Genomic DNA, 14,833 nt, shown 5'->3' with positions numbered 1-14,833 from the left:
AACATAACGAACAGACGGGAACAGTCTACGCTTTTCGGATTTTTGACGTCGAATAAATTCAACGTAAGAGTCGGAAAGTCCCGAGGTCAGGATAAACCCATAATATTCTCCAATCACAAGTGAAACCATTACATCATGGAAAGTACCTGGCCGGTTGCCAAACTATTGCAGTCTACATTGAAAACGATAGAATGGTTTACTGAAGCTAAATCTAATGTTATCCGTGTATAATGATAGGCTTTGCATTCACATTTCTCTTCAGAGTTCTTTTTCATGATACATCATGTTTATTCTGTCAACTTCCCGCCATATTCCACTTCGCGGGCATACAGGAGTGTCCTGGCAGGGCACGGGCTAGGGCAGTAGTAGGCTGTGTGCTGATCTCATTCATGGCTCTTTGCCAGAATCAACAGGGTCGGCGCGACAGAATTAAGCAAATCAGCTATCATAAATTACTACTTCGGTGTATAATGGCTTTAATGCATATTTAGAAAGATCACGATCTTACCAACCAATCTCTGCTTGGGGAGTAAAATTTGGATACTAGTGCATCAGTACGTACGGTATGGGAGGAGAAATCAGTGCCGAGAATTATTCTGATCGCGCGCTTTTGTATTTATTATAGATGATAAGATTGTTAAACCTGCATTCCACACCGAAGTCACACACTCTATAGCTGGGCGGGTACACGGTAAGTAATAATAAACGTCCCAAAGGTCTTGGCTGCAGACTGCAAAAGCGTTTTAGTTTCCTAAGCTGAAAATGGCGAGAACTTGCTTTTTTGACAATTACATATTTTACATTGCTCCCATTCCATATCAGCTGAGCTTAGAATTTTAGAAAGACATCCGGAAAATCAGCGGAAGTTTGCGGCGGAGCGCCGATTTATATCGTTCATTGTAACGCCAGCCGGTGGCCGGAGAGACCGTCAACTCTAACTGCCTTGTGTGTCGCACGACGTGGGACTCGTCAGCCATCTTGTTAGAACAGTACTAGGCGGTAACTGCAGCTCGCCAGACCAGACGCACCACGCGCGATGCGTCACCGTGTTCGCCGGTCATCCCGTCTTTTTAAATGTTATAATTCAGAAAAAAATCCGCAAAACCAGAACAATCCCTTCTGTTTTTGAGATTGCCTTTAACAGAATGGAGGGTGGGCTCTACACCACAACTATAAAGGAGTTACCTTCTGGAAATAATCGTGCTTGCCATGTCACTAGAAATGACTGATGCGACTATGGACAACATCTCATGTGCATTGATTCATGTCAAATAGCGGCTTGACGTCCCTTTCTTCCAGTTTTGGGCGTGCTTTATGTGGTTCCTTGCACCATTGCCCTGTTGATATCTATCTATATATCTATATAAAATTATCTATATCTATCTATCTATATTTCTGTATGTATGTAACGTTATATCTATCTGAGTAGATATGTGCCTACCGTCATGAATATGTCTTTCAGGATTTTGATATTTTATTACGCTACAGGGGCGTTAGCTGTACGCAAAACGTGTACATATTGGCGTAGCAGCAGTACCCGTCGGAGTAGTAAACAAATGCCGTTGCTAGGTGACCAAGGTGACCACTACCATTTGTTCCCTTGTTTTCCATCTGACTGAAAGCAAGAGTTGGGTCTCTTGAATATCGTAACAGCGGGTGTGATGTAAAATTATTTCATACAAAGGATGAGGTTTATTGCGAACGTGGTGCCAAAATAATTCGTTTACAAAAGTCAATTGTCTAAATCGTTTATAGTAAATAGCATGAAGTTCCATCAATGTCTGTAAATCTGTTCTCGCGTATTATGGAAAATTTTCCTTCCCATTGTTGCAATGGTTTCGCCCTCCTAGCAACATGTCTATCTCATTAACGATAAACATGGTAAGAAGTCTGTCGGTCGATGACATCTCTACATTTACTGCAATTGCTAGGCGTGTGCTTTTACATATTTCTACCGGACTAAAACAGACGGGAAGAGCGGAGGAAAATGCTTGCTTTGCGTCTCTTCTGTAGCGCTTGGATTGCAGCTTGCTTCGTCACTATCGGAAGCGGACAGGGTGAGATGAGACATGAGTTCTAAAACAAGCGCGCGCGCCCGAAAACAGATACAGGCACCGAATATGTCGTAAATCGTGTTATTATTAGCGTAACAACTTACCGAAGATCTATTTTTACTTTAATGTGTTCTGTGCGTCATAGCTGTAAATATAATTTTGCTGCCACGCTTTGGTACAGAACAGGCTGGGTGTGATACAAGTATGCCTGGTCAGTGTACTTTTATTTAACCGATGTATATTACATCTAGAGCTTTTTACGGAATATTCTATATTCTTGCGTCTCTTTTGCTCTTTTCTAAACACATGTATAACGTATGAGCCAGTAACCAAGCTCGTTAAAATCGAATGTTGACTTGTACTCGGTCATACTGAGACAAATTGTGACAAAGCTTGGCTGTGAGATATTAGTAGATGCAAGCGGGATGATATGCATTTTACCATAAACTTAGGTTCATGAATTGCAAACAAATCATTCTCATCAAATCGTTTTCAAATCCCTTACCAGGCCACGGCTTCGTCTTTAAATATTATGTTAGGATGAATAAAGAAATAAGTAGAAAATAAACTTCAAAGTAATGGAAATATGTGAAGTGGTGTCCAAGGTAATATTCTGCCTATTGTTTTAACTAACCGTCAAAGTTGCAGGGAATCTTAAGAGAAGAATGATACGAGAGTGGAGGACCAAATTCTGAAGACATAGATGGAAGAAGAAAATAGTATAGTTAGCAGAATTGAAGTGTAACAAATAAAACGGGTGTGATATATCTTTCGTAATTGTATATAGCACCATCTTGGTCTTGCTATTTTTTAAAATTGAAAAAAAAATGTTTAGAGTCTAAATTTTCTCTTCCCCGATAAGGCCACTCGATCTATGAACGAAATGGCGAGACCACTTTGGACATTGTGGGTGTGACACGATTTAGCAGCCATTACATGATGAATAATTTAGATGTTATTGTTCAGAGCCGGCCACACAGCAAATGTCGATGTGCATGGAACCACATTTAAGGCACGCCCAAAACTGGCAGAAAGAGCCGCCAAAACGCTGTTTTCCATGCATGTATCAATGCGCATGAGATGTTGTGCATAGTCGCATCAGTTATTTCTAGTAACATGGCAAGCACGATTATTTCCAGAAGATAACTCACATGTAAAATATGCTTGTGCAATACACCATCGCACCGCAAGGGTGCATCAGTGACTGGTTCATAACACCTGTTGTAACAATGTTGTACCCAATTCAGGGCGGTGGTCCCTTCCGGTTGACATTCTCATGGAAGATCGCAAACACCTACATTAAATCAAACGGACAATGGTTAACAATATGACTGCTCTGATGCTTGACATAATTATGTGACAATTATGCAAATTCGGATGTAATTTGCATAATTTATGGAGAAATTCTATAAATCAGTTGTATTACATAATAGAACTATTGAAGCTTGTAGCATATGTAATTGAGAACAAGAGAAATATAGACAGATATTGATTATGTAAACTTACAATTAATTTGCATAATTAATGAGAAATTGCTGTAATTCATCAATGGTAACTGCCTGGAATGTCATATTTAGGTATTTGAAAGTTAAGTGAACATAACTTATTCAAATAAAGACCTCACTTGCATAATTTATGAGGAAATGTTAGAATGACATTTTTTTGTAAGATTAGACTGTCTATGATCAACTGATATAATTCATGGAAATGAGGATCCTATGTGCATAATCTGGGGGAATAATACATACTTTTTTTAGTCATAAAGATTAACATCATTTGGCGAAGGTATGTGATCGTGGAACTCTAGTTGTAAAGTAACATTATATGTTATATATCATTCGTAGCGATGGGAAGATGACAGACTCGAGACGGATTTCTACCGGTTTCGACTTTAATTCAGTCTTTATCAAGAATGACAGAGATCGGACCACTCCTCCTTTTATACTTTTACCGTGCCTATCTAGTGCAGGGCGCTCTGCTCGAGTTTTAGATATTGACCAATCAGCATTAAGCTGTTGCAACGTTGTTGTTCATTGTAAGGAGAATTATCGCGAATCTCAAAACGGACCGAGTTCACGGTGTTAATGTTGAGTCATAGAGGTTGAGAGGGCCCTATAGCCTTGGTTAAGTGTATGGATTTCTTGGGAATCTGTGAAGGACCGAGTTCCTTGTGTTCTGTGTATGGTCCTCGGGAATCTTGTACGGAGTGCACAGTGTACGTGTGTTCAGTCATTAATAAGATTAAGTATATAAACTAGAAACATTTTCGGAAGGCATTGGAAGATTCCATTGCTTCATGGCGGCACAGACTGATGAAACACTTCCCATTTTTGACAGGGGTGATTAAAGGACAATCCATTTGTGCGGGAGGGGGCAGGCCCATTTTTTGGTACGGGGTATGTGAAGCCATCTGCTGAATTTGCTCCAAAGCAAATGTCGGCCTTTCTAGTTCTCTTTAACTTTACAAGTGCTATCGACAGGCTGCCCCCATGTTCATCATCATCATCATCATCGGTCGACTGTATTGGTCGGGGCAAGGTCCTTGGTCGGGGTTGTACCGCCCCTTACGAGGTGACATGCCTTTCGTTAGAAAGCTAGTAAGTCCATGTTGATTTGATTATATAGAGCTACTCTTTAAATTCATTTCTTCATATTTTTGTCTTTTTCATTCATTATGCGACATTGGTATCGGTTTCAAATATCTTTTTTCAATTTACGGTATATATTTGCTCAGTTTGAAACTGTTTTGTTCAGATTTACAGTATGGTTGAAAACGGCCGAAAATTCATGCGTGCGCGGATCATCCATATAATAAAATCAACATGGCCTAAAGTGAGGAAAGTCGTGTCAAGTGCCTTTCCCAAGGTCCGAGCCGAAGACGCTACCACTATGCCACACGGCCCCATGATAAATTTTTTATACGAACTTAAGTTCCATTTTCTCACCAGGAAATCATGCCTTTGAGGTCCTCCGTACTGCAAACCAACAGTACCAAGGAGTCGACTTCTTCGTCTTGGAGGCAAGGCTGCCAGCTGACGGCCTGTCTGCCACTTTGGACTGGTGCAAGGACTACCAAAACCTATGTATCGAATACGGAGTGAGGTCCACGGGCTGTGGAGAGGACATGGCCCTCGAGGGTGGGAGCAACAGCGACCCCCTTCGTATCCGGTAGGACGAGTGACATTCAGAACAGTCATTGTGCACACTGGTTAATCTTGTCATAGTGCACACTAGTTAATCCTGTCATAGTGCACGCTGGTCAATTATGTCATATAGTGCATGCTGGTTAATCCTGTCATAGCACACTGCAGCTCCACACTAAAGATTTAATTGGTGTGAATCCAGTCAGTATGTCCTATATTGCCTTCAGTACATGTGAAGTTCACAATTCTTAGGGAGGCCAGACAAAGTTAATCTACAGTCCACTGTCTACTACATCTTTTGTTACAAGGGGTGAAGACTTAACAATGGTTGAACTATCTTACAAGCGTTGTTATGTTTCTAGGTGTGTGACTGAGTACAACTCTGATCCCTACATCAGAAACGTGCTCAGCTGTAACCCGGCCGCCCGTGTAGCTGCGGTGGCGAACTTGGCTTTCTCAGCTGCGGCTACGTATACAGCAGGCAGGAGCTTCGCCTTTAACAGCTGTCACCACACCGTGTGCCAACGTGGGATATACGAGAGTCGTCTCGGTCTGTACAACATAGAAGCAGCCTTCCGCTCAGACGGGAGCGGAGACAGGATTGTGTACACCGTGTGTGCAGGCTCACCAGGTAAGTAGTATTAAGTATTAGGCACTATCAACTTTTAATTCACTCTAAATATAAGATTTCATATCGGACATTAACAACCATTCAAAAGACACAAAAATACATTTGTGTCTGGTTTGACCAGAATCTAATTGATGTGGGTGTGGGTGAGGGATTCACCAAGTTTGTAAATGAATATGAAATAGATTCTATTATTTTATATCAAGGTAAATTAAACGTTTTTAACGGCATGATTTTGCCCAAATTGGATTACTGTGATGTGATATGGGGCAACTAAAAGGTCTTATTCTTGAAAGCGACTCGGCAGCTTAAGTAGTTTTGGACACCTGAGGCTATTACATTAGCCTTTTTCAGGGTATAACCTGTGTTGTGGTATTGCTCTTACCATTTCAGAAGCTAAGAGCAGTTGTAGAAGATGGAGAAACTAAATGAAATAGAGTCTGCACAACATATGCTAGAATAAAAATTTTATTGATCAACATCTGTCTATCCCATCAGCTACCCAATGCCCAACGCTGACTCCGCCAGATAATGGAGCGCTGAGTACCGAAGGAACGAACTCCTACAATGACGTGGTGAGGTTCACCTGTAACCCGGGGTACGAGCTGGAAGGAGCCTCTAGTGTGAGGTGCCACGCGGACCGAATTTGGGGTGGGTCTGTCCCAACATGCACAGGTAAGACAGTTTGCAGTAATAAATCGTCTCACAAGTTATAGTAGTAACGGCTGGGAATTTAATACTTGCCATAATTGGAAGTTCAGTGAAGGTGAACATTATACTAAACATAGTTAATTCAAATCAGGATCTCATTTGCATAATTTATTAGGAAAAGCTATCTTGTCAGTGGGTGGAGATTATGATCAACTGATATATGCAAATGGCACTATTGTAATTTGCATAATCGCAGTGAAAAAATGTAGAATAAGTCACTTTGGTAAAGGTATGTCATACCGCCATGCCAAATGGTAAAGGTACCAGTGTGTTGCCAGGTAGGGGTCATGTGAATAATTTTGCATAAAAATTTTGCTATTGAGCAGAATTGCAAATGTAAGCCGTTTACAGGTGGTCATCACCATGCATTAGATTTACGAAAGCACTAAACTGTCATGGAGGTATGAGATCGCTGAACTCTAGTTTAAGACATATAATGTGTTGTGACCTCTTTGCTTTACAGCTACAGATAGACAATCAGCAACATTCAGAATAATACGAATGTATCCTTTGTATACAGGAATTTTTTTTACATCTGTATCAGCATAGCCAGCATAACCGCTCCTCTGCGTAACGCATCTGCTTGTATGATGATAGTAAGAGCACATAGTCAGCAGATAAAAGTATAGTTGTTATTTCTCATCTTGAATATTGTCTTCCCACAGCTATTGATCCACCAATGAACCTGACCATAACTGACATCACGGTTGACGGTTTCAAGGTCACGTGGTCTCCATCCCCACACCCTGACCTTCAGGGGTACCGTGTGGTGGTGTCCGAGCTGGACCTGACGACAGCTGTCAATCAGAGCACGGGTCAGACATATCTTCAGGTGGTGGGACTGACACTGGACACTGATTACATCATCAGGGTGACGGTGTCGGTCCTGCCTGATGGTCGCTGGGCACAGAGCAACGCGACAACGACAGAGGCAACCACAAGTAAGGAAAACCTACTTCTGATGAAGTAAGCCTGGCTTTACCATGATAAGATACATGTCCTTGAGACAGTGACATTTGCAGACGTTTGCTAAATTAATTTAAGCTATGATTATGAAGAATAGTGCCTAGACATTTAGACATCATATAGAAACTATAATTTTGCAATGTGAGAAAGGGGAAAGCTTCTTTAACTTCGAGTTCCTTTTAAAATTTAGTTCATGAAGCTTGGTGAAGACAGTAATTTTTACCCTTTATTTTCAGGAACGGTCTCCTCTACTGACCTGGAGTTCGTTCCTGTGACCGAGACGACGACCTCGCTGAGGTTCACCTGGGTGCCCCCTGATGCGGTCGTGACCGGATACCGCGTCATGTACGGACAGGTGGCGGCGACAGAACAGCTCATCCCCTCTCCAGGTCCAGGAGATACATCTGCTGTCATTGACGGCCTCCAGCCCGCTGTGATGTACAAGGTGGAGATCATCACCATCGGAGTTCGCTATGAAAGTCTGCCTCTAGTCGGCCAGAATGAGACTGGTGAGTCAACTTCACCAGTTATTTAATTCACTGTTTTTGCTCTGATGTAGAATCTTGACACCTAAAGTTACATCTCTTTTATACTGGGCCAAACCCCATATGGCACATCCCGCCCAACGTTAATATTTTACTCTACAAAATTTTGACCATGATTTAGCTTTCAGATAAGAAATTTTAACTTGTGAAATTGCGGCTATTGTAGAGGTAACATTTATAAGTGTTTCAGATCTTAAATTTGCCTCTGTATTGTAATGTCTTTGCAGAGCCCGACGAATGTGCGACAGAGAACGGTCGGTGTGACCAGATCTGCACCAACGTCCCCGGGAGCTACAGGTGCTTCTGTCTACAGGGCTTCGTGCTTAAGGAAGATGCCTACGGCTGTCGAGGTAAAATTGTGTGATACGTAGTTTGCCACACAGGTGTATATTTATTTACACAGTTCAAATACGCAAAGCCCTTCTTCTTTGACTTTATTCTTAACGCTTTCTTCTTGACATCAAAGCAATATTTTGACAAGCAGCCAATTCTTTCATGTAACTTTTAAATATACTTTTCTAACTACTGCCTGCCTGGTTGCCACTTGTTATGCACTGTTGCATTTAAATAAATAAACAAACAAACAAACAAACTACACTTTTCTCTGTTAGCCCAAGTTTACCTGCATGGGAAAGTTTTGAAATGCAGGTGTAATTGGAATTTTGATGCAACATTTGAAATGAAAGTCTAGTAAAAGGAACATGACATAACCTCTGGTTGTGTTAATACTAAGTTCTTTGTTTCACAGTGTGCGGCCACTGCCTGGGTGGGGACGTGAACTGTGACCCAGTATCGGGTGTCTGCTCGGCTGGCTGTAGAGATGGATGGAAGACACAGCTTTGTGATGAAGGTATCGCATACACCAGTAACAGTTGTCCTCTTTCACAAATTATGTATTAATCTTTATCCCTTAATTCTGTTTTATTTAGAAAAGTGAAGCTGCATACTTTTGTGACCTAAACTTACAGGCCTTTAAAAATAATTTTAGATGCATTATTTAGGCTGTAGGTTATAATGAGCGCATAAATTACATTTGGTGCTCTATTTACATCTATTTCAAGAGTAAACATTTCTTAACAATCCTTTTTCTTGCAGCTGTGGATTCACCAATTGACCTGGCTGTAACTGACATTACGGACGAAGGGTTCAAGGTCACGTGGTCTCCATCCCCTGACCCTAACCTTCAGGGGTACCGTGTGGTGGTGTCCGAGCTGGACCTGACGACAGCTGTCAATCAGAGCACTGACGATGCGTGGTTTCCGGTGGTCGGCCTGGTACCGGAGACTGCTTACATCATCAGGGTGACGGCCCTGTTCTCTTCAGGTGGTTGGAGGTCACAGAGCGAGGCGACAGTGATACGGGCAATTACAGGTAGGGAGAGTTTAGCTTTTGTTGACTGTTGATGAATCCAAAGATGGATCTTATTCCGACTCTCTGTTGATACCATAACATTGCCAGGTTGTGCATTGCTGTGGTCATGGTGAATAAAACATTTTGTACAATGTAAGAAAAGTTACTAGTAGTTTTTGGAAAGCGGGCATTCTTTACATGAGGAACTGTTCTGTAGTCAAGCACACTCATAACTATGTATTACTACTAATCAAAAGGTTCATTGTATTTGTATTTAAAGCTATGGGAGAAACACGTGATTTGATGTACTATGTTTATTCCACATTGCTTATTCCATATTTGTCTTCCAAAAATTTAGGAAATAATGGATTTAGTCCAGATACATGCTAAAACCTTAAGATTAGATTTGTCTCAGAGTACAAAACTGTACAGTCTTCTTGGCTGTGTTTTTGTCAGTTAACCCTGAGTCTTTTCTCTGCCAGCCGCCACACCAACCACAATTCCTGCTGCTACAACCCAGCAGACAAGCCGGATGACCATCCGCCTTTCCACCAAACCTGAAACCTCGACTGTATGGGAAGCTGGGTCGGACGAGGAAGCATCTGATGACGGTAGGTTTCCAGCACTGAAACACTGGAGAGGCCATCATTAAGCAATGGACACTTTTTATAGGGCCTGTCACTTGAGTCTATGATAATATTTGCTTTTCAACAAGTACTCATGTTTTGCTTGATGAAGCCTGATGTTCCAATGATATCAGCTGTAGTGTTAGTATCGTTATACCCCAAAACTTTAGAAATTCGTCTTAACATGTATTCATATTTTGATACTAATGTTTCTTCTCTACAGCCACCACACCATCAGCTGCTGAAACAACTAAGCAGACAAGTGGGATGCCCACATCCATGTCCACCAGACCATCAACTCCAACTGTACAACTCGGATCAGACGCAGATGGTACGTTCTTAATATCTGTTTACATCTGAGCAAATACATGGAGCAGGCTAGTCACTTTTTACAAGGTTCACATATGATGCATTAATGTTATTAGTCCGTGTATCTAGTGTGATAAAATATATATGTGTAAACTGGTGTAAATTTGTACAGTCTCATAACTGTCTTCTTTTCTGAATTTGAGTGACTGGGGGAAGCTTTTGAAACTATGCTCTTCCCTTGACAATAGAATCTACTCTTAAATTACAAACCCATCATTGCCTTCAATGTTATATTGAGTAAAAGAATGCCATGCTTCAATGTCATTGTAAAGGTAAAACGTGGTTAGTAATTGAATAATTACATTTCTGTTTCTGTTGTGTAGGAACCACAGAGACCATCAGCAGGCCGCCGGGCGGCAACAAGGCAACGTCAGCTGATCGGGTAAACTGTAAACTGTGCAGTTCTACAGCTAGATGGGATTTAAATGGGACTTCTTTCCAAACATTAGATTTGTATATCCATTCTTTATCATCCTGTGCAATAGTAAGGCACGTATCTAATATTCTGACTGCACTTCCCTTAATTCCTATCCAATTGTAAGGTATACCATTATCTAGTATTCTGAATCTGCTGCCCTTAATTCCCGTTCAATAGGCACTTGTTATCAGTCTGGAGAGCATCTATGCAGAATCCGTCGGCTCAAGCCCACAGGATGTGCTCCAGATTCTGGCTCAGGTTAGTCTAACTGGAAAAAAGATGGGTCCCTCATTCACTAGACTGGTATCTTTTTTTTTTAGAAATTTCCATACGCATGGTCACTGTGGTATGGGAGTAGAATCTTATGTTACATTTACATGAACCTAGTTCTTTGATTTGTTGCTAACCAGCAACTTTTTTCTGCAACTTTATCGTGCTTTAATGAGAAGGCTGCAGATGTCTCAGGAGATGATGTTGTGTTGGGGCAGCCGATATCAGCTGCTGAGGAAAAGGCGCAGGTAAGCCATGTTTGGTAGTCTGTAGTTGTTAAACATTGGGAAACATTCGTGAAAGCTTTTAGGGTCATGTTAAGAAACAAAGGTGCTCAATCTTGTTATTCGTTGATGTAGATGTGCAGGAAGGCATTTAAAACATGGGCCTCTGTAACTGGTCGGGCCCAGACGCCGGAACGTCTGCAAATGGTGTCTGAGTTATTATCACCCGTCGTTAAGTCCTGTCCTGGCATACCACAGGAGGATAAGGTACAAGTCTCTGATTGGATTTTTTGTTTACAAAGCTGAATCGTTTGACTACTCACCTACAACTACAACATGGCTTCTCAAAACTACGGCTTGCAACTGTGCAGAAAACATTCAAATTGATCTTTCTCTAATTCTGATTTATGTATGTTTGTGCCTAATACCGGTAGCATGCATGTAAGTTGTGTTATGCATGGCACAACTTTTATGACAAGTAGGTTGTATTTTGGCATTCCTTTTCAATATTTAGATCTGCAGCTGCAGCATGCCAATGGATATTCATCTTGCTCTGTACTTCAATGTGCTGAACAAATATTTCATTTTCCAGACATTATCAAATTGAAAGTCTTTTCTCACGATAATGTAAATCTTTGTTCGATTAGTGAAATTCTGCCTGACATACATTTAGTCAGATTTACGCTGCCATATAGGACATAATCATGGGTGTTCTGAAGTCCATCACCAGCAAACTGGACCAGCTGGACATGTCTGACCCGTTGACTGTCCAGTCTGTGGGAGGAGGTAAGTATAATGTCATGTTCAGTCGTACTGTTTCTGATCTTCTTGTTATGTATTCCGACGTTTTGGGGTATTCACAACCACATGCAACCTGCAGAAAAACAAGGTTGCAGGTAATTTAAAGGTCTGTTTTCTGCAGCTCTGGTGGAGTCTGTTAGTTCTCTGCTTGAGGAACCAGAGAGAGATGAAGAAGAGGCTGATGTGAAGCTCACCTCTGATCTGGAAGAGGACCAGAGTCTCTCTCCAAAGGAGCGCTTTCAAAAGGCGGAAGAAAAGAAGCAGGAGAATCAAGCCAAGGTAACAAAAAATCATTAAAAATTGAGTCTCTTGAAATTCTGTAGATAAACAAACTCGCAAGCCGGACGTGATTTCCACTCTGTCACCTGTATGTTTTGATTACGGAATGCAAATTCCTCTTACAGAGACGAAAATTTGTCCTGGAAGCCCGCCAGGTCCTGCACGGTCTGTTCAACGCCATCATCGGTGCAATGAGGCCAGGAGCCCCGGCGGTCATCATCGAGAGGGGCGGCATCACGCTACATGCCCAGAAGATCTGGGGCGACCGGTTTGGAGGCCAGGTCGTCCAGACGGAGGATGGGAGCTTCCAACTTCCGTCTAGAGCAGCGCTTTTCGCGGACTATACGCCGCACAGCGTCGCTATAGAGGTAAATGTCATGTTCCCACTTCATCAATGATCCTGAATGTCTTTCCTCTCTTCTACCTGTGTGATGATATCAATGTAACAGTTCAATTCTCATCATTGTTAAGAAGTTGTACATGGTTTTTGTCCCCTCTTTCCCCAATGGCTTTGGATTCTCGGACTATACTTATTATTCATGATATACGTCATTTGTTTATAATTTTCTGTACAATAAATTTTTCCATAAAAATAGTATACATGTTCTACTCTTGTTACAAACATGACAATGAGCTATCGGGCATTTTTTTGTACATCAGTTCATGCAGTTTCAACAGAACCATTTTACCTGGGGGCGCGGGGAGTACCAACCACATTCGTCTGTCATGGAGCTGTCACTCCAACAGAACAACATCCCCGCGGCCTTCAACAACCTGACGGAAGACTTCATTATCACCATTCCGGCCAAATCCGCAAACAAACCAGCAACAACAACCGTCACCATCCTTGCCCAAGGAAACGGAAGTTCCAGTAACCATTTGCTGAACCTCACCAATGCCGCAGAAGGCTTCCTTGTCACAATCACCCCGCTGAACACCAGTGTGGTTTACCGTGTGTCAGGCAGGTACGGCGGCCGCCCTGATGACCAAAACTACAACATGTCCACAGAGACGTACGTCCTACCCGAGGAGTGTGCCTTGATGAAAACTCTGAGTGGTGAGGAAGACACACAGAAGACAGAGGTTAGAATGTTCATCTCGGGAGAGGATGGTCCTGTGGATTACTACATCAAGGTCCAAATACTTGGTGAGTAGTTTTGAAACACAAACATGCTTGACAGAAGTAGAAGGTGAATGTTGTGCCAGATAAAGTGGAATTGTCTTATGTTAGGAAGGTGTTATAAACCTTCTTATTGTCAGGACCAGTGACGGAGTGTGGCATTGAGAACAGACCCGAAGTGAAGGAACCACACGCCACTGACTTCTACGCCTACCGGATGGAATGGGCCCGTTTGGGCTGTGTCTTCTGGAGCGAGACGCAGGAAGCCTGGAGACCGGACGGCTGCTCGGTGGGTTCTATTAGTATTTACAAATGAAATGATTTAGCCAAACACGTCATTAAAAGTACTTTTGATGAAGATAATATATATTTGACCACTCACAGTGCAGAAATAGGTAAATTCATAAAATTCCTTTGTTATTAGTTAAAACCCATGACTAGCCCCATTTGATTGTAACAAGATATTACAACCTTACCTAGTACTTATTATTATACGCCAGAACGTGCCAGCTGACAGTCTCTCTACAGACGCCCTTTTGTGCCAATTTGATTTAGATGCGGTAGGTGCCAAATGCTGGGCTGCTGGTGTTCGTAAGACACTAGAGGAAAGCGGTTTTGCCTATGTTTGGCATTCGTCCTTGTCTTCTACCTTCAATTTGCCCCAAATTATATCTTCCATCAACCAACGTCTTAAGGACATGTATCTCCAATCTTTTATATCAGAAATGCGGAACAACAACAAATTACGGACATACAGATTATTAAAAAATACTTACCACGAGGAAAATTACCTGAAAATTACAAACATTCGACACAGAACAGTCTTCACAAAACTCCGGATAAGTTCACACAAACTCCACATAGAAAAAGGCAGACACAACCGCATTCCTCTAGAGCAAAGGATTTGCCAATTTTGCGATTTAAATAAGATTGAGGATGAGTATCATTTCGTAGTCAATTGTACGTTATATAGTAATGAGAGAGATTCCCTATATTCTTATATAATAGATAAGTTCCCCAGCTTTGCACATTTAAATGAATCAGAAAAATTCCTATTTCTTATGAAACTTGACAAGCCATGTATCACTAATTCTATATGCTCGTACATCTATAACTGTGTCAAGAAGCGAGAAGAAGTCGAACAATGTAAATAGTAGATCACATTAGTATGTATAGTTTAAGTATCATTGCTGTATCCATGTCTTTGTCTATCCATGACCTGTACTTAGCTTGTTAGAGCACAAACGTACAATAAAGGTCTTTCATTCATTCATTCATTGAAATGATTGGACAGACATGTGCAGCAGACGGTGTGATCGTCTATTGTCA

At 41.6% G+C, this 14,833-nt stretch overlaps 1 protein-coding gene across 1 annotated transcript in view; it reads left to right on the top strand.

Annotated features, from left to right (window-relative positions):
- Window positions 1-7,206: 7,206 nt before the first annotated feature.
- The window catches only part of LOC109476933 (polycystic kidney disease protein 1-like 2), a 16,172-nt gene continuing 8,545 nt past the window's right edge, over window positions 7,207-14,833 (top strand). The window contains exons 1-13 of the mRNA XM_019777950.1: window positions 7,207-7,477; window positions 7,739-8,011; window positions 8,275-8,397; window positions 9,143-9,427; window positions 9,880-10,008; window positions 10,716-10,774; window positions 10,988-11,068; window positions 11,260-11,328; window positions 12,000-12,090; window positions 12,227-12,384; window positions 12,510-12,752; window positions 13,045-13,531; window positions 13,645-13,793. Coding sequence (XP_019633509.1) covers window positions 7,216-7,477; window positions 7,739-8,011; window positions 8,275-8,397; window positions 9,143-9,427; window positions 9,880-10,008; window positions 10,716-10,774; window positions 10,988-11,068; window positions 11,260-11,328; window positions 12,000-12,090; window positions 12,227-12,384; window positions 12,510-12,752; window positions 13,045-13,531; window positions 13,645-13,793 — 2,409 coding nt within the window. The 5' untranslated portion in view covers window positions 7,207-7,215. The remainder of the gene's footprint in view (window positions 7,478-7,738; window positions 8,012-8,274; window positions 8,398-9,142; window positions 9,428-9,879; window positions 10,009-10,715; window positions 10,775-10,987; window positions 11,069-11,259; window positions 11,329-11,999; window positions 12,091-12,226; window positions 12,385-12,509; window positions 12,753-13,044; window positions 13,532-13,644; window positions 13,794-14,833) is intronic.

This window comes from Branchiostoma belcheri, unplaced genomic scaffold (assembly GCF_001625305.1).
Source record: "Branchiostoma belcheri isolate BF01 breed outbred unplaced genomic scaffold, Haploidv18h27 scaffold4, whole genome shotgun sequence".
Lineage (NCBI taxonomy): Eukaryota > Metazoa > Chordata > Leptocardii > Amphioxiformes > Branchiostomatidae > Branchiostoma > Branchiostoma belcheri.
Note: the sequence above shows the minus strand (reverse complement) of the source record. Positions and strands in the feature narration are given on the sequence as shown.